This window comes from Myotis daubentonii, chromosome 5 (assembly GCF_963259705.1).
Source record: "Myotis daubentonii chromosome 5, mMyoDau2.1, whole genome shotgun sequence".
Lineage (NCBI taxonomy): Eukaryota > Metazoa > Chordata > Mammalia > Chiroptera > Vespertilionidae > Myotis > Myotis daubentonii.
In genome coordinates this window covers 61681179-61707988 of record NC_081844.1, presented here as the reverse complement: position 1 = coordinate 61707988, position 26810 = coordinate 61681179, and the positions used below count along the sequence as shown (strand labels likewise).

At 41.2% G+C, this 26810-nt stretch overlaps 1 protein-coding gene across 2 annotated transcripts; it reads left to right on the top strand.

Annotated features, from left to right (window-relative positions):
- Positions 1–7405: 7405 nt before the first annotated feature.
- Positions 7406–26513, top strand: ZNF330 (zinc finger protein 330). Of its 2 annotated transcripts, none has more exons than XM_059697967.1 (10): positions 7406–7583; positions 10594–10722; positions 12579–12598; positions 12698–12768; positions 14903–14982; positions 19540–19666; positions 20121–20225; positions 22805–22851; positions 24110–24227; positions 25560–26513. In XM_059697967.1, exons 2-10 carry the CDS (start codon positions 10603–10605, stop codon positions 25829–25831), a joined length of 960 nt encoding a protein of 319 aa, XP_059553950.1. In that variant the 5' UTR covers positions 7406–7583; positions 10594–10602; the 3' UTR covers positions 25832–26513. The 2 variants fall into 2 exon arrangements, with proteins under 2 accessions (XP_059553950.1, XP_059553951.1); XM_059697968.1 differs by lacking the exon at positions 7406–7583 and adding an exon at positions 7651–7990.
- Positions 26514–26810: the final 297 nt, after the last annotated feature.

Below are 26810 nucleotides of genomic sequence, written 5' to 3'. Positions count from 1 at the left end.
ACTCCTGGAGTACTCTCTCTAAAATCACCCTGGGGTCTGTGTTATAATTACTCTCCTTGCATTGGCTGTTCTTTTCCATCTCTCCCTCTCTTCCTCCTAAAGGAGTGCCTCCAAACCCAAATACCAAGTTAAAGAAGATTGCGATAGTCATAAGGTTTCAAGTGAGGATGTCATATAAAGAAGATATAACAAATAATATTCAAATTTTTAGATGTGACCAGGCCCTAATCCTGGAAAGCTGCCCTATGTTATGTGACTTGACAAAAGGGACTCTGCTGACAAAACTGAAGAGAAACTGAGCAAAGTAGTTTAATTCTGGATGATTTGGGTGGGCACAGCAGAGAACCTCTCCTCGATGGTTTCACAGAGATGCCGCAGAAGAATCCAGAAATGTGAGAGACTCAGCCCCGTGAGTATATTGCTGGAGGGATCATAGAAAAAGTAAGAGAATGAATCAAGGAAGCCTCTAAGAGCAAATGCCAGCCCCTGGTGATGGCTCACACAGACATGAGGACCTCAGTTTTACAACCATCTAATCTAATAATAGACAAACAGGATAGTTGACCATACCTTCGCTATGCCTCCCATTGGCTAATCAGCGAGATATGCAAATTAACCACCAACAAAGATGGTGGTTAATTTGCATATGTAGGTGTGAAGCGGAGCAGCGAAGGCGCTGAAGGCGGCTCCGGCTGGAGCGAAGGCTTGTGTGCCGGGTGCCGGAGGAAAACTGGTGCCGGCAACCAGGGGAAGGGAAGGCCTATGGCACAAATCTTTTCATGCAAAGGCCTCTAGTCCTATATAATAAAAGAGAATCATGCAAATTAACCGTCCCTCCACAATGCCCACCAGCCACGCCCACCAGCCAGTGAGGAGTGAGTATGCAAATTAACCCGACAAAGATGGCGGGTTAATTTGCATACACAGGCACTGGGCAGCCGGGGGTGGGGCTGGTACTTCCCCCACATTGCCATGGCGATGCTGGGGAAGTTCTGGCCCCGCAGCTGCTTGCACACACAGGCACCAAGGAGCCAGGGTCGGGTCGGCGCGGGGGAAGCTCCCACCCCACTGGAGTGCGTGCGCTGGTGCCGGTGGAGGTTCTTGCTCTACAGCCGCTTACGCCCGCACCAGCACCAAAAGGCCTGTGTCCCCGGGACAGGAGTCCTCAGGATCCAGGCCACCCCGAGCCTGTAGACCCGCTCCTAGGCCCAAAGTGGCTGGGGTCCCGGAACATGACAGAGGGTGCACATAGGGCTAAGGGGATTCCTCCCCCCCACCCCCCGCACAAATTTCATGTACCGGACCCCTAGTAAGAAAATGAAGTGAACCAACAAGCTGAATAAGATTGGAAAAGGATTCTTCCGCACAGCCCCCGCCAAGGAATGCAGCCTCACCGACACCCCAATTTTTGCCTTGTGAAATCCTATATAGAGGACACATTCAAGCCCACCTAGACTTCTGACTACAGAGGTGAAAGACTTAAAAAATTGTGGTTTTTAAAAAAAATTGTGTTGTTTTCCTAAGTTTTTGGGTGGTTTGTTATGGCAGCAATGTAAAACTAACCTATATGGATACAGGTTCTAATAGAAGCTTTTGTTTATACTGTTAAAGTTTTTGACAGTATAATAATTTGAAAATAAACCGAGTTGGAGTAGCTTTTCCTCAACAATTACCTTCTTTTATCAGGCAGGGTTCAGTTAGGTCAAGAGAAACCACTGCAGGTATTTCAGGTAGGAAGGATTTAACATGAGGTTTTAAGTACTTTAAAAACAAACAAAAGAAGAGCTGAGGAAGCAAAAGTGAAGACAACCACTTCTCATGAAATGTGGAAAATGAAGGAACCGCAGGAAACCACCAATCATCTCAGTAATCTACAGAGCCAAAATGAATTATGCTCAGAAAATGACTGGAAGTGGCTGGCAAAACTCCATTTCTACTGTCAGTGAGAGCGAGTGCCTGCATTGCTCTGTAGGAGAAATAATCATGGCTTCTGCCTCTCTTCTGATTCCCACGTCACTTGCCTCTCCCTGGTGGAATCTAACCCAGAACCCTGCAATACAGAGAAAAAGCACAGGAGGAAAACGAGTGAGTGGCTGGCAAGTTTCTCTCTCTCATTGTTTCCATAGCATCATTGCCCACAGGTAGAAAAATAAAGAAAACAGACGGCAGGAAGAAGAAAGGACCTCCACCCACCAAAGCACTTAGTGATGTCAGATTCAGACACAAAGTGAAATTACAAAAGAGCGTCAATTCCTTCTTGCCAGCTCCATTTTATCTGGTTGGGTGCCTTCACTCTAGATCTCAGGACACGCTTCTATACCCACACAATATAGAATCACAAAGTATTAGAGACTATCTACTTCAATGATCTCCTTTTACATGAAAAGAACAAAATTTCTGTAGACAGTACTGAGTAGGCCAACTCAACATAGCTCGTCAGTGACTAAACAGGGTCAAGGTCTTTTGAAATCTTTCTAGTCTCCCAGCTTACTCTCGAGGTCTAAGAAGTGTCTGGGATTTTACCTATCTTGCAGACTGTTACTGTTTATGGGTGCTGGCAGATAAAAGACTCTTGGATCAGGGACAAAAGACTTTAGTCTCATGGCAAAGCAGTGGCTGGAGTATCATGATCATATTGATTTCCCTTGATTCTCAAATCTCGTGGAAATAATAGAGGGGCCAGGGAGATGCTATGCACACAGTAGATTTTCATCATCACCAAAGAACACTGAGCTTGAGGAATTTACTACCTTTTTTTTCTTTTTTTAGCAAGTGGAAGCAGGTCTGATCTTTGTGCAGCGAGTCATGTTACGTCATGTGAGAGGGCCTTATATTCTTGGCACACTCACAAGAATGTGCAGCTGAGGGTCCATGGCAAATTACCTCTCCCAACACCCACCAACGTAGGGAGTACTGAGAGGACACACAGGTGATTCACATTTATAACTTAAAATATTTAATATTTGCTACATGAAAAATAACATATATAGTATATATAACACATATGTAAACATTCTGTTTCTGAAAAGCATCCACAGTTCTGCATATTGTTGTAGTTTGTTCATTTTCACCACCATGTAACATTGCATTGGGTGAATATGTAACTATTAATCCATACTCCGGTTGATGAACATTTCAGTTGGTTTGCAGTATTTTTCTATAAAGCTACTATTCTTTTTATTTTATTTTATTTTATTTATTTTTTTACAGAGAGGAAGGGAGAGAGATAGAGAGTTAGAAACATCGATGAGAGAGAAACATTGATCAGCTGCCTCCTGCACATCCCCTACTGGGGATGTGCCCGCAGCCCAGGTACATGCCCTTGACCGGAATCGAACCTGGGACCTTTCAGTCCACAAGCCGACGCTCTATCCACTGAGCCAAACCGGTTTCGGCTAAAGCTACTATTCTTGCATACACTTTCTGATAGTTTCTTTACAGTATTTGACTAAGGAGTGAAATTACCAGATTATTAAAGAGGCTAAAAATAACTGCATGTATTTATTCACAATTTGTGTTTCTTGGATGTGGATTGCGTGTTCATATATTTTACCCACTTTTCTACTGGGTTGCTTCTCTTTTAAATTTTATTTTTAAGAGTTCATGCTTTTATCTCTGATTCATAGTTAAAATAAAATCTCTCAGTAATAGAAAGGAACATTTTTAATCCACCCCCTGCTACTAAAAGGGGGTATCTATTAAAATCTATTAATTTCAAACATCATTTTAATGGCAATATGATAAAAGCATTTAAAAAAATCAGAAGCCCGTGATCCTGGGAAGAGGCTTAGTAAATGCAGACCAGCCATGCCAAACTTTAGGAATGTTCTGGAGGCCCTTCAGGTTCCTTCTATTCCTTATGCTTATTTCACTGTAGAATAGTGGAGAGAGCCTTAAAATCAAACAAATGCTTAAAGGTGGGCTTGCAGTTAAGGATTCTCTTGTGGTGCTATTAATTTTTACTATTTACCACTCCACTTAGAAAGAAAGCTGGTGCAGGCAATTAACCATCTTTCTCTGGGTTGCAAGATTTTCCCTTCACCTTGTTTTTGCACTGAGGGTGTTGTCCTTTGTGAGTCCCAGCTTTATGTGCGAGTTTCAACCCCAACATCCTATCTTTTTTGGCTATAGGGCCCCTATCTCCATTGTGCACGCTCTTCACTAGCATCCAAATTCTAGGTCAGAGGGGGTTTTCAGATGCACCCAGCCAAATGCAGGTTGTACCTCTGACTCAGTATGCTCCCAGAGAAGCTAATCTAAGATAGTTCATGTCAAACATGAGTCAAGAAAGGAGAAGCTAATATGGAATTTTTGACTTGAGTCACTGGCCAGCTGACTGTCAATGAGACCTTCTCATTGGTGACAGGTGTAGGACAGACAGACCTTGACACAAGGTAACAGTTTCATTAGTAGTGAACTGGGATGTATTCTAATGGAAGGTAATACATGTTTCCCCTGCTATCTGAGAGTGTTCTACGAAACCTTTCATACTGATGGTAGAAAGCAAAAAAGAAATTACCATTAAATTACATGGAAAAATGTTTGCTCATTCCCATACCCAAAAAATAACCTAGCTGATCATACCAAATAACACATAAACCTAAAATAACATTATGTCCAGTTCTATGCTAAACATAACACCCTTCTGAGCTCTCAGGGTTTTCTGATACCGTAGGACGCATCTTGCTAATGAAGCACAAAATAAATCGAGATACAGTACAGGTGCTCATAGACAGTTCACAACTATGGGGCTTGATGTGGAGATGCTGAGTGTAGTTCCCAGGGAGGGAGCTTGGCAGGGCCACTCTGACTGCTCAGGTACATGTCAACTTTATAAGGGCTCCCTGCAAAACAAACGCAAAAGGCTATTTTTACTTTTTTTTTGGTAAAAGCAAAAATCCTCTTTGGATTTCTTTTGGTTAGTAAAAACGGGTACATATGTAGGTCTTTTGTAAAAGCAAACTGGTGAAACGTGAACATTTGAATAGTGAGGGTTACCTGTATGCTAGAGTGGGTGTGATGCATTAGGCATCTCTATATATAAAAAGCCATAACGTGGACCTACTGCCATAATGTGGTCATGACCAAACAAGCAGTGGCTCTTGCGGTGGGCAGGGCAGGCACGAGCTACTAGTGGTGGAGAGCTATGAGCAGTGGAGGGCTACCAGCGGTGGAGGGTGGGGCAGCCAGCTGAGGCAAGCGGAAGCAAGCTACTGGCGCATGATTTCGTGCACGCTGGGCCTCCAGTTTAAGAAATATGAGGGAGATAGTAATTTTAAAAACAGGGGAATTGGCTGCTGCTAAGCAAAGTTCATTCTTTGCAAAACACAAAAAGCTGAGAAAAGTTAATGGCTATTAAATATATGAGTAAAATTCAAAAGGCCTCTTTGGTAGCAAATTAAGAAGCTTTTATCTCCTGCAGTGGGAGGGCAGAAAGCTGAGCAATAGGCCCAGCACTGGAAAAGTGTGGCAGAGCTCCAACGGAGATGAACAGCCTTGCAGCCCAGTTAGGCTGGCCATGCCAAGGTCCCAATGCTGACTGGGAAAGAAACCCTGATGCAATGAACTGGGTCGAGACACCTGAAATACATGAATCCTAGGTTTTCCTGAACTCTGTGAGTCTGAACATGGTCCATATTCCTGACTAATGACTAGTGCCCCCAACTTGGTTGAAAACAAAGTGGAGGCCTCCTCCTTACCCCACAACCTGTGTTCTTTTCAGGATCTGCCCTCAGTTTTCCTCCTGGCCTTTTTTCAATGTAATTTTATTTTAACCAGTGGCAAGGGAGGTGTGGCAATGAAGGAGAGGGCCTGCTCCTGAGAAGATTAGGGAGATGGATAACAGACTACAGTGTCCCTAGGACCATAATGGATGGGCACCAAACAAGGACTCTGCTCAGCCTGTATAATCTAAAGAAACCAAGGAGTGCAAGACCAGGAGCCTGAGAACAACACTCCAGTAACTAGTCACAATTCTTTGCCGGGTTTTAAAGTCTGAGTCAGTTTTTGGATCTGGAAACCATCAGCAGAGAATGGCTAGATCCCCAGGAGGAAGCCTGGAAAATGTAAAAGATGTACACTGTAATAATTTCCCCAGTCCTTCCCCGAGGGCCCTTTGCAATTACTCTGGCTAACCATACGTTGGGAAAATGAGAACATCAACACATTTTTCAACAGCATGGCAGATATAAGAATTCACCTGCCTTCTATTAGGTCAGTGATGGTGAACCTATGACACGCGTGTCAGAGGTGACACGCAAACTCATTTTTTGGGTTGATTTTTCTTTGTTAAATGGCATTTAAATATATAAAATAAATATCAAAAATATAAGTCTTTGTTTTACTACGGTTGCAAATATCAAAAAATTTCTATATGTGACACGGCACCAGAGTTAAGTTAGGGTTTTTCAAAATGTTGACACGCCGAGCTCAAAAGGTTCTCCATCACTGTATTAGGCTTTCCATTAAAGAGATTTGCAGAACTGTAAAAGAATACTATTCTTCTGTTTCTTGTTTGGAAAAATATAGCTATTTTTCCCATATAAATATGTTCTTTATACTAACATGTAATATACTTATGAGTATTGTTTTTGCTGAGTTAGTATTTAAAATTGTTTTAATATTTGTATATGGTAAATATTAATAGCCATAACCCACATAAACAAAAGCTCATTAGAGTCTTCAGTTTTTAAGAGTCTTAAAGGGTCCCGAGAGAAAAACATTCAAGAACGGGGTGCCTGCAGCCGAGTGCAGGTGATGGCTATTGCAGATGACGAGAGCAAGAACCCAAGAGAATGGGCCTTCCATTTGGATGTGAATGGGTGATGGCAGAAGTTGGAAGTCGAGTTCCAAAGTTTTCCATTCCTAAGTTGTGGGTAAAAAACAGTACCGATGAAGAGTGAAAAGTGGCATGGCTACCCAGAAAGGAGGAATAATGACCTGCGCGAGGTCCGGGGAGCAAGGGGAGTGACCCCGCCTCCGAACCAGGGAGGACCTGTGGGGAAATGCGTCAAGGCACAGCTCGGGCAGCAAACGTGAGAAGTGGGCTGTGAGGAACCGGTGGTGGGAGGTTCCCCAGAAAATCAGGCCAGCACTTTCTGTCGGAGTCAGCTGAAACAGTGCCAAGTCTGTGAGTTCATGTACCTCTTCCTTTTAGAGTTTTCTCTTCCTTTAGATTCCTCCTTCTCTGGGAAAATAAAATAGATGGGCCTTCCCATCTCCTTAAAGCTCTGCGTCCCCCTTTTCCTTCTCTGGGCCTCCTCCTTTCCACCAGGTCTTCCTCTCCCCCCAAGACGGAGAGCCCGCTGCTCGCGCCCGCTCCCCTGCAGGAGCGGGAGGGACGGGGCGGGGCGAACAGAAGTGGGCGGGCCCTTCCCTGTCTACGCGCCGCCGTCAGGACGCGCTGACGTCAGAGGACATCCGGTCCGGCTCCCCGGAAAGGGACTGCCCGCCGTGCCCGCGTCTCAGTAGCCCCTAACCCCGGGTCGTGGTCCGCGAGCCGGATTTGCTGTCGCCGCGGGCCAGCGTCACTCCGCCGCTCCCTGCCCCTCTGGCCGCGGAGTGAGCCCGGCCTCCCCGCCAGGGTGAGCGAGGTCGGCCCGGAGCGCGCGCGAGGGAGGGTGTCCCGCGGGCGGTGGCGGGCGGCGGGCCCCCGAGCCGCGTGGCGCCCCCGGCGAGTCTGCGGCCGCCCGCCCGCCCCTTCACCGCGCTGCGTCCTCTGGCGGCCGGCTTCCCCTCCCCGACCTTGGCGACCCCGCGCCCGTTTCCTGGTTTGGCGGCACGGGCCACGTTCTGGAGAAGCCGGAGCGCTGCTGGAGAGGGGCTTAACCCCATCTGAGACTGAGAAAAAGAATTTGCTCTTCACATTCCCAAAACGAGGGGGGAAAAATGAGGCCCAGCGTTCTCAGCGGTTCACCCCCGGGGACGTAGAGAATTCCTCCGTGTGATCGATCACCCCGTGGTTATTTCCCGTGCTCTGTGGGCCGTATCGGTACACGTTTTTTCCACGTGTAGACTTTGTCATGTTAAATACTGCAAGGGTGACCCGGGGGCTTGGGCAGTACTTGAGTAACCACCTACCAAACGTCCTGGCTGGATTTGTCCATTGTTTTTTTAAAGTCGCAACTTCCCATCACTTGGCGTTTGATGGGAGAACGATAGTCTAACGTAAGAGTGGAAACCCAAAGTAGGAGAAGCTCCGGAGTGCCCTTCGCGTTGTGTCCAGCACAGGCTGGCGCGTGGCCTTGCTGTTGTAATGGCCCCTGTGGAAGGGGAAATGGAAGTTCCCTAGAGGCCCGCTCACCCCTGGCGCTGTCCACGTGTCCCGGGCACGCGTCCGATTCTTTGAATCAGAGCGTTTGTGTCTCCGGGGAGGTTGCCGGTCCCAGTCCCCGGTGAAACCGGAGCCTGTCCTTGGAGGCTTGGAGTTCCTGGATCCTGAGCAGGGCCCTGTAGTCTCAAATCTGTACTTTTAGGAATTTCTGCAGTTGATTTTTGAGAATCACTCTTAGAAAAAAGACTTTAAAAATATGTATTTTGAAGAATATTAAGAAATTTGAGTTTGAGATTTCGAAGCAAGCACGTAGGTTCTTTCATGAGTGTATCTCTTCATTTGTTGAGTGATTAATATGTGCCAGGCAGAGCTGGGAGGCAAACATCCGCACGAAAGATGGGGCTGGAACCCTCAGGGAACGTCTAGCGTTGGGACTGCTGGAAAGCCAAATAAAAGTGTTATTTAGTAAAAATCTTGCTCTAATAACTGTGGTAGTTCTTTCAACTAAATGATGAAAGCCAGTTTTAAAGTCATTATCTTCTATAACAATAAAAGCGTAATATGCTAATTAGACCGGACATCCTTCCAGACAACCTTCTGGACAAAGCCAGGGCTGCCAGGGAAGCCGGGGTCCGGGTGCCAGAGGGAAGCTGGTGCTGGCAGCCGGGGGAAGGAAGGCCTACTCTTGCATGAATTTTGTGTATCAGGCCTCTAGTTTTAATATATGTGGTAAATACTCTTAAACATAACTTTGAACCCTGTTAAAATTACAGCAAGTTGTAGAATAACATTTTGTGCAAATCCTTTACTTAAAACCTTGAGATAGCTAGGAACTTAAGTCCCCTTTATGTGAATTAGCCAGTGGTAAAATTGGTTTTGCTATAGGTCACTTCACTTAAAAGTCGCAGAACCTGTGCACAAGGTTAAAGGAGGACTTAATGTACAGGGGTGGGCAAAAGTAGGTTTACAGTGTTGAGTATGTGAAACAGTTTATTCTCATATTATTTATTACTTACTGTATTATTTATTTGCTTTACTACTGCAAACCTACTTTTGCCCACCTCATATATGCTCATTGCATGTAGACAGAAGGGCAGCTTTCAGAGTCAGCAAAACTATAATACCTTTAACATCTTTTTAGAGAGAATAGTTTGACTTTGTTGTTAATGTCCTTTGACTTGCCTAGCAGATGTTTTATTTAGATATTACATAGGAGAACCACGACTTGTTAATCTTTGGGTTTTGTCAGTATCAGGTCATCTATATATATAAAAGCCTAAGCGACCGTTCGACCGGTAGCTATGACATGCACTGGTCACCAGGGGGCAGACACTCCGACTGGTAGGTTAGCTTGCTGCTGGGGTTTGGCCAATGGGGACTGGGCGAAATGGACTGGACACACCCTGGATTCCTCCCATGATCCCTGGCCAGCTAGCCCCGACTGGCCCCAATCAGGACTGGGCAACACGGGCTGGACATGCCATGGAGCCCTCCCATGGTCCCTCCCCGGCCCCGATTGTGCACCGGTGGGGTCCCTCGGCCTGGCCTGACCCCTTGTGCAATCTGGGACCCCTCGGGATGTCTGCAGGCCAGGCTGACCGGTAGCTGTGATGTGCAATGACCGCCAGGGGGCAGACGCTCAACACAGGAGCTGCCAAGCTGTGGTGACTTGGCAGCTGTGGTTCTTGGGTGATGCACCTGGAACCAGAGAGGAGGGAGCCGATTCCAGGGTGTGTCACCCAAGAACCATCCTCTCGCAATCCTGGACCCCTTGGGTGATGTCGGAGAGCCGGTTTTGGCCAGATCCCCGCAGGCCAGGCGGAGGGACCCCCCCGGGGCACGAATCCATGCACTGGGCCTCTAGTTTGAATATGAAGTTTAAAACAGTGATGTAAACTGGGTAAATAACATACTTTTTAATGATTTCTTGTTAATGATATCTGCCTAATCATTTTATTTTTTACCTTGGTACAGAGTAATTTTTAAAGAATACTTAATATCAGGGAAACTTTTTTTCCTCAATGGGAAAGAAAACTTGGCTTTTAAGATGATTTGGGGTGTGTGTGTGTGTGTGTGTGTGTGTGTGTGTGTGTGTATTTACATTTGTTAGAATTGTTTGGTAGTGCAAGTAAGTGCATTATTTTAAAAGGCATCTATTTTATTTGGGATAATGTGTGCTTAATGTTTCATAAAGGCTTAAAATTGCTTACCCGTCAAAATGACAGGTTTGAGTTTAAAATTTAATGAGAATAAATTTCTTAGGTATTAGCAAATGCAACCTGGCACTTACACCTTCTCTGTTTGTTCTCTTGTGTTGAAAGAGAGAAAAAATGCCTAAAAAAAAGACTGGTGCGAGGAAGAAGGCAGAGAACCGCCGGGAACGTGAAAAACAGCTGCGAGCATCAAGAAGCACCATAGATTTAGCTAAACACCCATGCAATGCTTCAATGGTAATAGCTTTTTATGATATCAGTTGATAGTTGAAAAACTGTATCAGTTATCAGAAAAACACCTGAAAAAATTTTAGTGAATACAGTGTTGCTGTATGTATTTTATTGATTTTGAAATCTGTGTTAGAGGCATGTCCATTGTTTTCATTAACACTTGAGTAGCAATGATTTTTGTTTGATTTTATGTTATTTATAAAACCTATCATATTACCTTGGCTATTCTTGGTGATGAATAGTTATTGACCAAGAATACATACTAGGATTGCTGTGAAAAATTTTCCAGCTTCTCTGAGCTTATGTGCCTTAATTCAGTTTATCTTATTAGTTGGAATCTTTTTATCATTTTCTCTTAGCAGTTCTTTATAACTCATTTGATTTTTCATTTCTAAACTTTCTATTGTTCTTGACATGTCTTTTGGTTTCCTGTTCCACTACCTTATTTCCCTGTGCCAAATGGGTTAGTTCTGATCACTTGTGGGCTTCTTTGGTCAGAGTTGTGAAAAGCAAGTGATATTTGTCAGCATTAGTCCTTTTCTTTCTTTGACCATGTTTCTCTGAGTTGCCCCACATTTCCCAATTTCTGTTTCTTTCTACTTTTTCTATTCCCACTACTCCTCTTTTTTCTTCTGTTTCATCAGACACACATAAAGTGTTTACATGACTTAATTCCACACACTGTTGTGCATCTACCCTGTGCCGTAGATGCTGTTTTAGGCTCTGTGGGGGTACATAGGTGAATGACACAGTACTGTTTCCACACGCTTATGGATCAGTTGTTTTGTGCAGTACTTAAGAACTGTTTGTTTATAAATGGCAAATCCAACCTAAGTAACCGGGAGAAAATAGTGGACTAACTTGTATAGTTGGGCAGGGCAAGGATGTAGCTGCAACACAGGGACAACTGGAATCTGGAACCATCTTGTAGTTCCATCTTTTGCTTTTGTTCCTTTTTGCTTATTAGTTCCATTTTCTGAGGTTGTCTTACTCCATGTGTTTGGGTTCATAGGAATGGGTAATTCACATATCTCACATCACATATCCTTACCCTCAGAGAGGGAAAGAACTCTGATACTTTGGACTTCGTGGTGCCATTTCTAGGACTAACATTTATGGCTGGAGTGGGGGAGTAGGATTACATAGCACAGATAGGACAGTGGGGACCCCCTTCTGTGTGTCAGGGTCCTTTCTAGAGTCTAGGGGTAGAGGGCAGGATGAAAGAAGAAGTAATTCACATTCCTAAGTATATACACTGACAGCCAGACTTGGTGAGTGTTGCACTGGAGGCACAATGAGGACTAAAGAGGTGATAAAGTTGAACGTGTGGATGGGCTGCAGTTTACAGAAGAGGTGGGATCATCACCAGAACTTCCAACAAGGAAAGACTGAGGAAGGATTTTCAGGGCAAGGTGTTAGAATAAGTAAGGCATAAAAAAAGAGAGTACAAAGCATATTTTGAAATTGGCTGACAAATAGTGACTTGAATCTAAAGAGAATAGGCCAGCAATTTGAAAAGTAGTTAGAGATCAGATTGTTGAGAATTTTTAATACCATGCTTTAAGATTCTGGATTTTCTGTAAGCTTTATCATATTGTGTTCTCCACTGTTTCTTGTGTCCTTTATTATTTGTGTGATTCATTAAAAAACAAACTATATTTACCTCTTTTGTGAAAATGCCACTTCTTTGTCTAGGGCATTATGCCTTTGTTATGTGTAGATTCCTGTATACTGGGGGCAGTTGGAGTATTTGGGCAAGTGTCATTTAAATTTTAACAGGAAGAGCAGGATGTTCTTTATAATGCAAGTAAATTTGTAATTTTCAGCCAGTAGGAAATTAATATCATGTTTATATTTTACAGGAATGTGACAAGTGTCAGAGGTAAATCTTTATTTCTTTTTCTATCTATATATAATAATTAGATCCTCTGATCTTTTATCTGATATTGACTATATTTTAAAATTTATTTTACATGACAAGGCGGCAGAAGAATAGAGCATTTTGCTATTTTTGTAATTCTGTACAGAAGTTACCAATTTGTGCACAATGTGGTAAGTATAATAACTAAAGGCACCTGCCTTTTATCAAATATTTTGTGACAGTTAATCAGTTTGAAATGGTGGGTTTATCACTGTTTATAATGTTATGCCTTACCATTGATAAAATATCATTAAATGTTATTTCACCTACAAGTTGGAAATAACACTATCAAGTGCCTAATCAACACTATCAAGTCTTGATTTTGACTCTGTAATGTAATGCTGGAAAATGGTTAACATACAGGTTAGATATAGGTTACCAACATGTTTTTGTTGTGTTTTTAAGATTTTTAAATTGATTTTTAGAGAGAGACATAGAGAGAGAGAAACATATTTGCTGCCTCGTGCACGCTCCCTACCAAGGATGGAGCCCACAACCTGGGCAGGTATCCTGACTGGGAATGGAACCAACAACCTTTCAGTGTATGGACTGATGCCCAACCAACTGAGCCACACCGGCCAGGGCTACCAACATGTTGTTTTACACATTAAAAGATCAGATTTCAAACTAATAGTACTTGGTGGTCCTGGATTTTTAATTATACTACCTTAGTCTTGTCCATAGCCATTTGTTTACATTTCTAAAATTTGATTCCTGCTAATATTGCCTGCAGTATGTTAGACCATTGAGAATACTTTTATTCTACATTTATGTGGTGCCAGTTTTTGTGATCATTTGTTTTCTGTTTGGCATTTAGCATATGATTCTTGAATTTCTTCACATGGATTCCCAATGATTAGAATAGAGTTCTTAAAGCCACATACTCATTTCCTAGGTAGAAGTGGAAACTAAGAGTAGATGATCATTCAGAGTAAAACTAAATGTAGTGCACAGAACAAGATTGGTGTTTGTCAAATAGTCTTTCTGAGAATACTTGTGATATATTAATAAGTATTTTTTAGCACAGTGTATACATTTGAGAAATGCTGTGTGTTTCATCCCCTTCCCATCTGGGAGATTTCTATTATATCCTGTGTAATAAAGAACTAATATGCTAATTAGACCGAACAGCAGAATGACTGTCCGGACGACCTTCCAGACGAAGCCAGGGCTGCGAGGGCCCAGGCAGCCGGGGCTGTGAGGGCTGAGCCCCTTGCACAAATTTCGTGCATCGGGCCTCTAGTATTTAGATGTTAAAGTTTCTGAAGACGTCCAGTAAAGAAATACAGATTTTCCCCCCAAACTTTTACTTGAACAAATATCCCTTTTGGTTTTGGTATAATAATTTCAGGTGTAACACATTTTGGGATATGCTCATTTTAATGTGTTTACGTATGATAACATTGCAGAAAGTTAGGAATGTTTAGGGCTACATCCCTGAGTATTCTAGTGTTGTTCTAGCTTTCAAAGAAGACATCATTGAGGTTTATAATTAATGAAAAAGAGAATACTGGCTTAGGTAGACCGCTTATCTGCCAGTTGTTAGACCCTTATTTTATAAAAGAAATGAATGTAGAGCGAGAAAATAATTTATGGAAAAGATTAAATTCTTGCTAGGACCTTCCTATAATTTCAGTGTTTTTGAGCTTAAATTTTGTTAACATGGATGCATTTCTCACTTATTTTGTACTTCATGTTAGACAGTGGAACAGTAGGTAGCTGTTGCCTCTCATTTCCAATTTCTCTTTCTTCCCGTTTCCTGTTGTCTAGCTTTGTTCCTCAGGTAATCAGGATAATGGAAAATTGAATATCTTCTGTTTCTTTCATGTTCCACTTTGTGGAGTATGAAATTGATGATTACTGTGTCATTATTAATCTTCCCAAAGTATATGAATTTCCTGACAGTGTTTTGGATTGGTAATTAGCTGTTACATCAGAGTTTTTGTGGCTATATGGTAATTTTTAGCTCTGTCACCATATTGCTGTTTTTTGTGCTCACTTGGGGACTATTTGAAATTTTTTTTGAAAAATATTTAATTGGAGGTTATGGCTGTAAATGTGTACATATGAATAAACTTAAAAAGTGAACCAGATAAGATGCATAACCTCTGTTATATCCCTTTTCTATTTTTGATTATGTAAGCAGTACACTGCTTATTTCTATCCATTTAAAATTATTTCTACAGCCTAGATAAAGATAATTAATGAATTACTTGCATGTGCTCCTTTTGTCAGGCTAATTGTGCAAATTTGTTTCTTTACTAGGGAAAACAAAGTGCATGATGAAGTCTTCAGACTGTGTCATAAAGCATGCTGGTGTATACAGTACTGGCCTTGCAATGGTGGTAAGCTTCTCGTCATCATCTCTTAGACCATTCACTGATTTTCAACCAGTGTGCTGCAAGAATTTTTAAAATACGCACTATCTGAGTCTTTCATCAGGGGCACTGACCCCCTTTTTGATTGTGAATTTTAAAAAATGACAACAGCCAGCACAATAATAGCCATCCAATATGAATTAAAATTATACTCATTTAAAAAAAATGTTTTCATTGATTTTCCAGAAAGAGGAAGGGAGAGGGAGAGAGAGATAGAAACAACATTGATGAGAGAGAATTATCCGCTGCCTCCTTCACTCCTTACTGGGGATTGAGCCAAGAAATGGCATGTGCCCTGACCGGGAATCCTACTGTGAGTCCCTGGTCATTGGTTGATGCTCACTCACTGAGCCACACTAGCCAGACTATATCTTTTTTTTTTTTTTTTTTGGTCAGATGGGCAAATATATTTTTTTGCTAAGCTGGCAGAATTTTAGTAATAAATTTATGTGTGTCATGGAATGAAAAAGGTTGAAAATTGCTGTCTTAAGACTAGTTGTGTCCAAGGATAAGAAAACATCATTCTGACCAATGGTTATTTTTTATAACCACTGTATTTTATTATACACATACTAAGGCCTGGTGTGCACGGGTGGGGTCCCTTGGCCTGGCTGGCAATTGGGGCTGATTGGGACCATCTCGCCCAATCCCGATCAGAGTCAATGGGGGCGGCTGGCCAGGGAGGGACCGTGGGAGGGGTCCAGGGTGTGTCCGGCCCTCTTGCCAAGTCCCAATTGGCCGGACCCCAGCAGCAAGCTAACCTACTGTTTGGAGCGTCTGCCCCCTGGTGGTCAGTGTGCGTCATAGTGACTGGTCGACTGTGACCGAATTGTTGACCACTTACCTTATTGCACTTTTATTATATAGGATTATTATCCTCCTATATAATAAAAGAGAAACACGTAAATTGACCATCCCTCTGCTACGCTCACCAGCCAATCAGGAGTGAGTATGCAAATTAACCCAACAAAGATGGTGGGTTAATTTGCATACACAGGCACAGGAGGAGAGCAGAGCAGGAGAGCCGGCAGAGAGTGGAACGGCTTGGGGAACTTGGATCCCCACACCGCCAGATGGAGAGCAGAGAGGGAGAGCTGGCCGCTTGGAGGACTTGGAAGAGTGGGAGGCCATGGGACCGAGACCAAGCAGGAAGGGAAAACCAAGAGCGGGGAGCACCAGGAATTCTGGGAATAGCAGTTCTGGGGGCAGCCTCAGGACCGGAAGCGGAAGTGCAGAGTGCGGGGAGCACCAAGCATGCTGGGAATCGTAGTTCTGGTGGCAGATGGATCTCCTAGACCAGTGGTCGGCAAACTCATTAGTCAACAGAGTCAAATATCAACAGTACAACGATTGAAATTTCTTTTGAGAGCCAAATTTTTTAAACTTAAACTATATAGGTAGGTACATTGTTATTAACTTAATTAGGGTACTCCTAAGGCTTAGGAAGAGCCACACTCAAGGGGCCAAAAAGCCGCATGTGGCTCGCGAGCCGCGGTTTGCCAACCACGGTCCTAGACACTAGAGCAAAGTGAGCTTGAAGCAAGTTACTGTTGCAGTGGGGGATGGAGGGAAAGCAAAGGTGAGAGACATAAGTAAAATCAGAGTATCTAGGAAAAATTAAAGGGAAGATATCCTAAAACTTCCAGGAAATCTCCACCAAGGAAGCAAAGAAAAAAAAAAAAGCCTCTATTATTCTGTGAGCAACAAACCAAACTGAGTTAGGGTCTCAGACAATTCGATCATATGATTGCAAAGACAGACAGAAACTCCCAGATTGTAAAGGGCTCCCCTGAGGGCTCCCAGATTGGAGAGGGTGCAGGTTGGGGTGAGGGACCCCCACACCCCCTAGTGCACGAATGTCGTGCACCGGGCCTCTAGTATAGGATAATCACACTCTTTTGTCCCTTGGCTTCATTAATCTGGAGTTATCTGGATTATCTGTGGCATGTTTTTGTATGAATTTCCTTTATTACCTACTTATTTTTAACTACTTCCTATTTTTCTTATTCAGAAACATACAGGGAATGGAAACATTTAATTTTGACTTAAACAAAATTCATTTGTCAGTGGTACCTTTCTAATGTGTCTTACTTAGACTTCATTTACTACGAAAGCCCCGCTTAACCAAGGTTCATTCTTTTGATTAACTAAGCAACCTCATTCCAAAAGAACATAGGATTAATAGTTTTATTTTAAAGCTTTTTATTTCCAAAAAAGTACATACTTAATACAGGTTATACATAATTTTTCATTATATGTAGACTTTTCTAAGGAAATTCATTGTTTTAAGTAATAAAAACATGTTTGTGTGATGCATTTTGTTCTCTTTTTCACTAAAAAGTTATTCTTTTAACCAATTTTGCTGTATTCCATTGTGTGATTTTATGCTCTGGTTTGAATTTCAGTGCATGATTAAAATAATACTATTTTACATCAAGCAGAATATTTTATTTTTAGTAACTCTCTAAGAACATATAATTACCTATTAGGAGGCAGATCTTTATATGACATATTTCATGTGTGCTTATCTTACAGATGCAAGGAGCTAGAATTATTCATGGTTATCTTGTGAATTCTCTATTTTAAATATAAGATAGTCAGTATTATCTTTCAAAAATCAATCGAAGATTCAAAAACCATGTCACCTTCCTTGGTAGCTTGCTTATGTCTAAATTTATCAAACACTTTAATTAACTGAGTTGTATGAGTCTGTATGATCTTTTCTTGTATAAAGGAAATATTTAAGTAGAATCATGAATCATTAGTTACAAGTTCTAGAAATTCCCTCTTCGCCCTGCTTTGTCCTAGGTGCCTGACTGGATCATAGCTTTCTTATGTTATGGCTTCCCTTTGGTTCAGCCGATGGGAGACCCTGGCAGGATACCTTAGGATAATAGGAGAATACCATCTGGGTCTTTATTCTCCCAGCTCATTCCCTACCAGGTTGCTCTGGATTGGATGTGAATTGGGCAGAGTACCTCTCCGTATGGCTCTCGCTTGGGGTTCTGGTAACTCCCTTTCCTGTCCCTTGATGTTTTTTCTGAGCCTATCCCTGTCCTTTGTATATTATCTCTTTTAAACTCTCCTGTCTTACACAGTTTAGTGTGCCATCTCTTTGTTGTTAGAACCTTGAGTAATCCAAGAGACATTTGAGGATTTGCTAGCTACACTGATAATCCATTTTTATAAGTCATAAAACATTTTTCCTATTTGCTCTATGCTGTTTTTGTTACAGGGCCTTGAATGGTATAATGCTGAACTGAGATTCAGAAGACCTGGATTTAAATCTCAGCTCCTCTATAATGTAGCTCTGGGATTTGGACTTAGTCTCAGGCCCCTGTTCCTCATCTGTAAAGGAAAGACCAATCAGTCCATTAAGATTCTTTCTAGCTCTTAACTCTTGACCTCATGTTATTGAAAGGTATAGTCTTACCATCCTGTCTTAATACAGAAATGGAAAATCTTACCTTGTCATTTAGTTCTATATATTTTACTTTAATTTTTTCCCCACAAAGAAATAGGATAATTGCTTTGAAGCATACGATGCCTTAAAAGAAAAAAAGATGCTGATAGATGCTTCATATGTTCTCTAGGTTATCCTAGAAAAGCTATGTGATTATTTTATAAATTACACAGATAAGGAATTTTCTTAAGTTAGAAATATTAGTATTTGGAAGCATTCAATTTAGTTACTGGAATTGCTATACACAAGCATGCCTGAACTGTGGACTCCAGATTTCATTTGAATTAGAATTCAGTTTGAAGGCCACACTTCCAGCTCCTGACTTACTTCAGTGATTAATATTAGGGTAAGTGTATAGTTTTCCCCTTGCTTCTTTTTCTTTTGATAAATAGCTAAGGTTTGTATATTATAAATAGCTATTGGTGTAGTTTTCACTCTAATTTTGGCTGAGTAAACAGTAAAATTTTTTCTTCAGTGAAGCCACCCACTGTCACTGAAGGTTGATAAATTACTAAATGTATACAACTTGGATGGTAGCTACTGGGTAGGACAGAGACTTTCAAACTTTTTCACCTCATGTCACAAACTACTAAAATTCTGCAGCACACCAAAACATATAATTTTTTTGCCAATCTGACAAAAAAAAAATAGGTATAACTTTGATTGATTTTTAAAATAATAATAATAGTAATTATCTACCCTTTTTGCTCCAAAGTGACTTTTAAAAAAATCAGGTGCCTATACTTGTATATAAGGATTTCTGGTACCAAGAATTAATCAATCAGACATAACCTTATTATGCAATGTGACTAACAAGATGAAACTCTATTAAATGGCCTATGTATTTATGGTTCAAGACAGCACATCACACTGGATGACTCTTGTTGTGTTGGCTGTTGTCATTTTTTTTTAGTTGACAATCTAAAGTAAAAGAGATCAGTGCTCCTGACTGGGTAATATACATTGAAAAATTGTTGTGGCACACTGAAAATCGCTGTGTTAGACAATGGCTGCAGCTGGTCAAGTGACGAAGATTAATTTTTTGTGCTCCTTGGTTGTAGGGTGCAATATGTGACTTCTGTGAAGCTTGGGTTTGTCATGGTCGGAAGTGTCTCAGCACACATGCCTGTGCCTGCCCTCTTACCGATGCGGAGTGTGTGGAATGTGAACGAGGTGTCTGGGACCATGGTGAGTGATTACATATAGGCAGTGGACTTGGCTGTAAGTGAAGGCTGACTTTGAAACATCCTGGATACTCTTTTTTAACATATTTTTCAGGATGCTATCAATCCTAAATACGGACACTGTTTTGCTTATCAGTTTAGTTGAAAAAGGGATTTATACTAGCACTAACAGTCATTTGGATTGTTTACCAAAACAAGTAGGGAGGGTATTTATGGGAGAGAAGTGTCTCGGAGCATTGTATTACATATGTGTAGCCAGGGGTCAGTGCGAGTCCATTTCTTTATGGTTCATTTTAGCAGTTTTCATTGTAGCCTTTACCAGAACAGAAACTCCTGTGTCATTATCGTGTAAATCTGAAATAACTTGCTATCCTTTTTGAGCAGTTTTATAGATATGAGTTTTTTAAATTAAAGCTTATCATATTTACATTTTTGTGTTTTGTTTTTTAATCTAATAGGAGGCAGAATATTCAGTTGTTCTTTTTGCCAAAACTTTCTCTGTGAAGATGATCAATTTGAACATCAAGCCAGCTGCCAGGTTTTAGAAGCAGAAACATTTAAATGTAAGTTTATATATATTAAATGTTTTTATATATATCCAAGTTTCTTAATAGTCTGAGAGTTAAACAATGAAAAAGGAATCCAGTTTTTCATGTAGCCTCTTATGGACTGTAATTTAGCTCAAATCTATTTTTTGGTTGTAGAAAAAATTCATAACACATCTATTTTCTTTTTTCAACAGAGGTGCCTATGGTATTTTAATTGGGCCAATTCTTTATTTTGTGGGAATGAGCAGGAATTACTGGTCCTGAATACAAAATGTCATTTTCACCTCTAAGTTACTAAAATAATCCCCTTCGTCTCCACATACTTCCAGATGCCTCCAAGTAAGGGCTACCACCCCTGGTTTCTTTCCAGTGATTCTTAGACAGGAGTATGCATCAAAGACACCTGTGGAGGATTTTAAGAAATGCAAGTGTTCAGGCCTCATCCCTGAGATTCTGTATTTACGTTTGTGGTGGGTGCCAGGCACATGCATTTAACCTGCACACATAATTCTCAGGGATCTTCCTATTTGAGAACCAGTGTTACTGACAGGGTGAATGGTATCATCTTCACAGATAGATTGTATTTTATTTCTACTCTGATTCTCAAAAGCTCAAATTTTGGAGTTACACTACCTGATTTCTACTTGTTGGTCATAGGATTTTGGACAAATCACTAAATCTTTCTAAACCCGAATCTCCTTAAAAGGAAGATGTGAATTTCTTTTTCAAAGAGTTAATTGAAATGAGAGTCCAGATAAAGAAAAGCGTTACTATAGTACCTGGCATTTAGAAAACCTTCCTATATAATAAAAGCCTAATATGCTAAGTGTCCAGTCGTCCGTTCAACCAATCAAAGCGTAATATGTTAATGATATGCTAAGGCCACTCAACCACTTGCTATGATGTGCACTGACCACCAGGCGGCAGCCAGTTGATCAGTTGACCAGTCACTATGACATGCACTGACCACCAGGGGCAGATGCTCTGACCGGTAGGTTAGCTTGCTGCTGGGGTCCGGCAGATCGGGACTGAGTAAGACGGGCCAGACATGCCCTGGAGCCCTCCTGCGGTCCCTCCCTGGCTGGCCAACCTCCTGCGTCCCTCCCCGGCCCCGATCGTGCACCATTGGGGTCCCTTGGCCTGGCCTGCGCCCTCTCGCAATCTGGGACCCCTTGGGGGATGTTGGGAGCAGGTTTCAGCCTGATCCCACAGGCCAGGCCAAGGGACCCCACTGGGCATGAATTCGTGCACCAGGTCTCTAGTTATTATATAATAGACTAGAGGCCTGGTGCACAAAAATTTGTGCCCTGGGGGGGGGGTACCTCAGCCCGGCCTGTGCCCTCTTGCAGTCTGGGACCCCTCGGGGGATGTCCACCTGCTGGCTTAGGCCCGCTCCCCAGGGGATCAGGCCTAAGATGGCAGTCAGACATCCCTCTGGCAACCCATGAGCCCTCGGGTGATGTCCATTTGCCAGTGGGGAGCAGGCCTAAGCTGCAGTCAGACATCCTTAGCGCTGCCGAGTAGGCGGGAGAGGCTCCTGCCACCACTGCTGTGTTGGCAGCTGTCAGCCTGGCTTGTGGCTGAGGAGAGCTCCCCCTGTGGGAGTACACTGACCACCAGGGGACAGCTCCTGCATTGAGCATCTGCCCCCTGGTGGTCAGTGTGTATCATAGTGACCAGTCATTCCCAGTTGTTCTGCTGTTAGGGTCAATTTACATATTACCCTTTTATTATATAGGATAGAGGCGTGGTGCACGGATGGGAGCCGGCTGGTTTGCCCTGAAGGGTGTCCCAAATCAGGGTGGGGGTCCCACTGGGGTGCCTGGCCTACCTGGGTGAGGGGCTGAGAGCCGTTTTCACCCCCCGGTGACCCAATTTTCAGCAGGTATCTGGGATTTATTTATCTTCTATCATTGAAACTTTGTAGCCTTGAGTGGAGCCCAGTGCCCACCAGAGCAGCGGGAAGCTTGGCTTCCTTCATTGCCGGGGGGCAACCCAAGCCTCCTGCTCGCTCCAGCTTTGTGGCTGCTACCATCTTTGTGATGGAGTGATGGAGTGATGGTTAATTTGCATATTACTCTTTTATTAGATAGGATGCCATCATAGGAAAGACTGATATTCCTCAGATATTCACTTCCTTTAATTTGGTTCTTGTTCTGGTAGTTCTGGTATCAGTTGTTAATCTTTATATTCACATAAATTTAAAGTTGAGATGTGTGTGTGTGTGTGTGTGTGTGTGTGTGTATACATATATATATGTATATATATGTATATATATATATATATGTCATTATTAGATATATCTATATCTGAGACATATATATCAATTTTATATATACTAGTATAATATTTACAATATTTTTATAGAATGTTTCAAAGATTAAAGGAACATCTTAAAGTATACAACAATTGTTGATTTCCTTTCTTGTGATTTGGAATTCAATCTCATATTTATGTATCCTCTAAGTTATTTATTCTGTGAGACAGAAAAGCAAACTTAGTAATTAACATAAGGTAGTACTTCAAGTACAAATTTGTGGGAAATAGTGTTTAGATACCAAGTTTAATCTAGGCATTATGTATTTCCCCCCCAGGTGTTTCGTGCAATCGGCTCGGTCAGCATTCTTGTCTTCGTTGTAAGGTATACTTGAGTAGTTTTTATTTTTTGTTTTTAATTCCCATACTCCACACCAGTCCTTGGATTACTTACAGCTATGATTAATCTGGAAGGATCCTTAAACATTATTTAGTTTTGTTCTTTCATTTCGGAGATTGTGGGATTGAGAAATCTTTATGACTTTGCAAAGGCTATTGGTTGGCTTGTCTTAGAGTTGACTCTAGTGCACATGTCTCCTGACTTTTGGCTCAGTGTTTTCACACCTTACGTTTATGGAAAAAATTCTGACCAAAATGACGGAGTGTATTTTAATTAATGTCAAAATGCACTTGCTTAGGACAGTGAAGATTTCCATAATGTTTTAATTCCTTGGAACTTATCTCTAGCATTTCTGTTTGTCAAAAATAACTAAATAGATGCAGCCAATTCACTTGCTCTCAGAAACATTCTGTTTTTTTTCTTATATTCTTAATCCTATCTTATTTCTCTTCCCACTCTTTTCTAATTTTGTCTAAGCTGTTTCCTTTGCCTTAGATCCCTCTTCCATCTTTACTGTACCCCCATTCCCCTTCAGATTCCAGATAAGACTTCATGTTCTTTCCTGAATCCTGCACCGGGTTTAGTGCTCCTCCTCTACTCTTCTCTTTCAACGCATAGTGTCTTATAGTAGCCTCTCCACTTGTTGGTGTCCCCAGTTAGACTGCATACAATGTGAGGGTAAGATAGGCCCTTCACCATATGTCATCAGGGTCTTTGTGAATACTCATATGTTCATGAGTGAATATATAAGTCTACATATCATACCCTGTGTATAGTTTCTGCCTTGTGTTAGGTCATAGTTCTGAAGAGTCCTGACAGAGAGCATTTCTCTTAAGAAATTAAAGTCAGGAGTGTGACCAGTCCCAAGCTCTTCTGCCCTAATGAACCATATCTTTAAACTTCCTTGAAATAGTGAATATCTTTGCATATTTTAAATTTATTTATTGTTGCCCTAGCTGGTTTGGCACAGTGGATAGAGCATTGGCCTGGGGACTGAGGTGTTCCAGGTTCGATGCCAGTCAAGGGCACATGCCTGGGTTGCGGGTTCCATCCCCAGTGGGGGGTGTGCAGGAGGCAGCCAATCAATGATTCTCTCTCATCATTGATGTTTCTATCTCTCCCTCTCCCTTCCTCTCTGAAATAAATAAAAATATATTTAAAAAATTAAATGAAATAAAAATAAGTCCTGCTTGAAGGACTTCCTTTAAATTTATTTATTGTTTATTTTTACTTCTCCGTATAGGCCTGTTTCTGTGATGATCATTCAAGGAGCAAGGTGTTTAAACAAGAAAAAGGAAAACAGCCTCCTTGCCCTAAATGTGGACATGAAACTCAGGAAACTAAGGATCTTAGCATGTCAAGTAAGGCTCTTAAAATGACAGTGGGTTGGTTTTGCTTTCATGCTTAGACAAGATTTATCTTTTTTTCCCCCTCTATTTTTGTTTTTGCCTCTTTTCTATTTGAAAAGATAAATGTGTTCTCTTAAGGAAGTGGAATTTTACAGCCTTGGAAAATATATGGGTAAAATTTCTCAATTTAACTTAAGAAATATACCATCATTCACTTTGATATTTGGCATTTGCCTCAGTTAATGACATAGTGAATACTGAAATTTAAGACCAAAAAAGGGATTTTTCTTTTTTTTTTTGCTGAGGCTTCTTTGTTCAATAATTGAGTAGCTATAAATCCTTAATATTTAAGTGCTGGTAATCTTTAGTACTGGAAAGTTGGAATTCATTCTTAAGCAATTCTTAGGTGTGTAGTATTTGAGCAGCTGTACTTATTATGTACTACATCACTACTGTAGGAAATTGCTTTCTGCTTTTTATATAACTTTTCTATGAAGGAATAAGACTGCCATAAACATTCATAGTAATGCAGTTCACAATTTGACTCTTTACCAAACATATCAGAATGGAACCATAATTCTAAATGACTTTGCTTAATCAAATGAGGAAAGACTGATGATTTTGCTGATTTTTTTTTGCACTAAAGTTTGTCTTGCTAGAAGAAATTAAAGGCTTTGTCTTTTAGGACATCCGACTTATAAAATTGCTCTAAAAAGTGTAATGAATGACATGAAATCAACTCTTCTATGATTTAAAATAAACGTTTAATTGATCAAACAAAAGGGCATTTTATTTTAACTTTTAACATGCCTTATTATGTTTAGAGAGTGCTGTTTTGTTTCCCAACTTTTTCTAGATTTAATGAAATAACACTGTAATCTTTATCATTTGTTACATGTGTCTAAACCAGGGGTGGGCAAACTTTTTGACTCGAGGGCCACAATGGGTTCTTAAACTGGACCGGAGGGCCGGAACAAAAGCATGGATGGAGTGTTTGTGTGAACTAATATAAATTCAAAGTAAACATCATTACATAAAAGGGTACGGTCTTTTTTTTTTTTTTTAGTTTTATTCATTTCAAACGGGCCGGATCCGGCCCGCGGGCCGTAGTTTGCCCACGGCTGGTCTAGACCCTCATGTTGGATAGAACTAATTGTTTTTTAAGGTCTTCTTTTTATCCAATTAAATATTAAGTTAGGAAAGTAGGAAAAATGTGGCTTACTTTTTTGTTAGGGAGTGAGAAGTGGCCAATCAAGTTCATGTAATGTTATGTATTGTAGAGGAAAATGAGAATGTAGAGAACGGGAACTAATAAGGCGCCATGTACATATCCGTGTTTTGTAGCACGCTCCCTGAAATTTGGCAGGCAGACTGGAAGTGAAGAGGGAGATGGAGCTTCTGGGTATGATGCTTATTGGAAGAACCTTTCATCTGATAAGTATGGTGATACCAGCTACCACGACGATGAGGATGAGTCTGAAGCAGAGGATGATGAAGAAGACGACGACGAAGGTGGAAAGGATTCAGATGTTGAGTCATCAGAATTGTTTACTAATTTAAATTTAGGAAGGACCTATGCCAGTGGCTATGCTCACTATGAAGAACAAGAGGACTAGGGAACTGCTGGCCCATTGGTGACCTTGTCTGAGGAGCAGGAACGTGTGTGCTTGAAGTGCGTGTGGGTGTTCAGAAGTACTGTCACTTAGCCTTGTGCAAAAGACTAGTCACACATACTGGGCAGGGGGGAGGGCATAGCATTTCTCTAGGAACTGAGAAGCAAGCTTATGGCATAAGAAAAATGATTTTCAAATGTAAGATGTTCATTGACACAAGGAATTAAGCATCATGGATTGGATTTTTACTGATTTCAGTAACCTGGTAGGTTTTGCCAATTAGATACATATATAGTATAAAGGAATAATTGGAGGGTAATATATTTGAAATTAAATTGCTGTTTTTATGAATAACACTGCTTATAATACATTCTGTCTGATTTTTTAAAATGTAATGGGTAAATAGAGTTATTGTATTTTTCCTTGTATGTCCATAGGATACAAGTCAGATGTTCTATACTAAATTTTCATTAAATCTTCATGTCATCTTACATAGTCATGATATGTGTACTTTAGCAACTGATTTTTCACAATGTACATCCTGAATAGTACCTATTAATGCCTAAGTGTATAGACAAAGGTGACTACAAAGCCATTTTTCAGACACAGAATCAGAAATAGTATTACACAGATGCTTTATCCAGGAAATTTAATTTCTGTTTGAATAAATCTAGTATTACAGTTACATACTTTTGATATTTTATTTAATTTCTTGTTCTTAATTTTGTAAACCTTGGAAAGTATTCTAATGTTTTTGTGTAATCTTCATTTTTTTTTTGGTCTAATATGCGAAATAAGTAACAGAGATTAATATTGTGGTAGACACAAAGTTTTGCAGCCAGACCCCGTCATTCATGGTGGAGGTGGAGAACAGATAGTTGCTGGCACAAATTCCAGTTGTTAACTACTTATGCTGGCAAAGAATTGGGATGGAGTGGTAGAAAGAAAGGCTATGGGACTGGCATTTGAGAAGTACAGAGAA

Coding starts and splice junctions, on each gene's coding strand:
- ZNF330 (XM_059697967.1), top strand. CDS start 10,603: ATGCCTAAAAAAAAGACTGGTGCGAGGAAGAAGGCAGAGAACCGCCGG. Junction 14,983..19,539: donor GTACTGGCCTTGCAATGGTG/GTAAGCTTCTCG, acceptor CCTTGGTTGTAG/GGTGCAATATGTGACTTCTG. Junction 22,852..24,109: donor ATTCTTGTCTTCGTTGTAAG/GTATACTTGAGT, acceptor TTCTCCGTATAG/GCCTGTTTCTGTGATGATCA.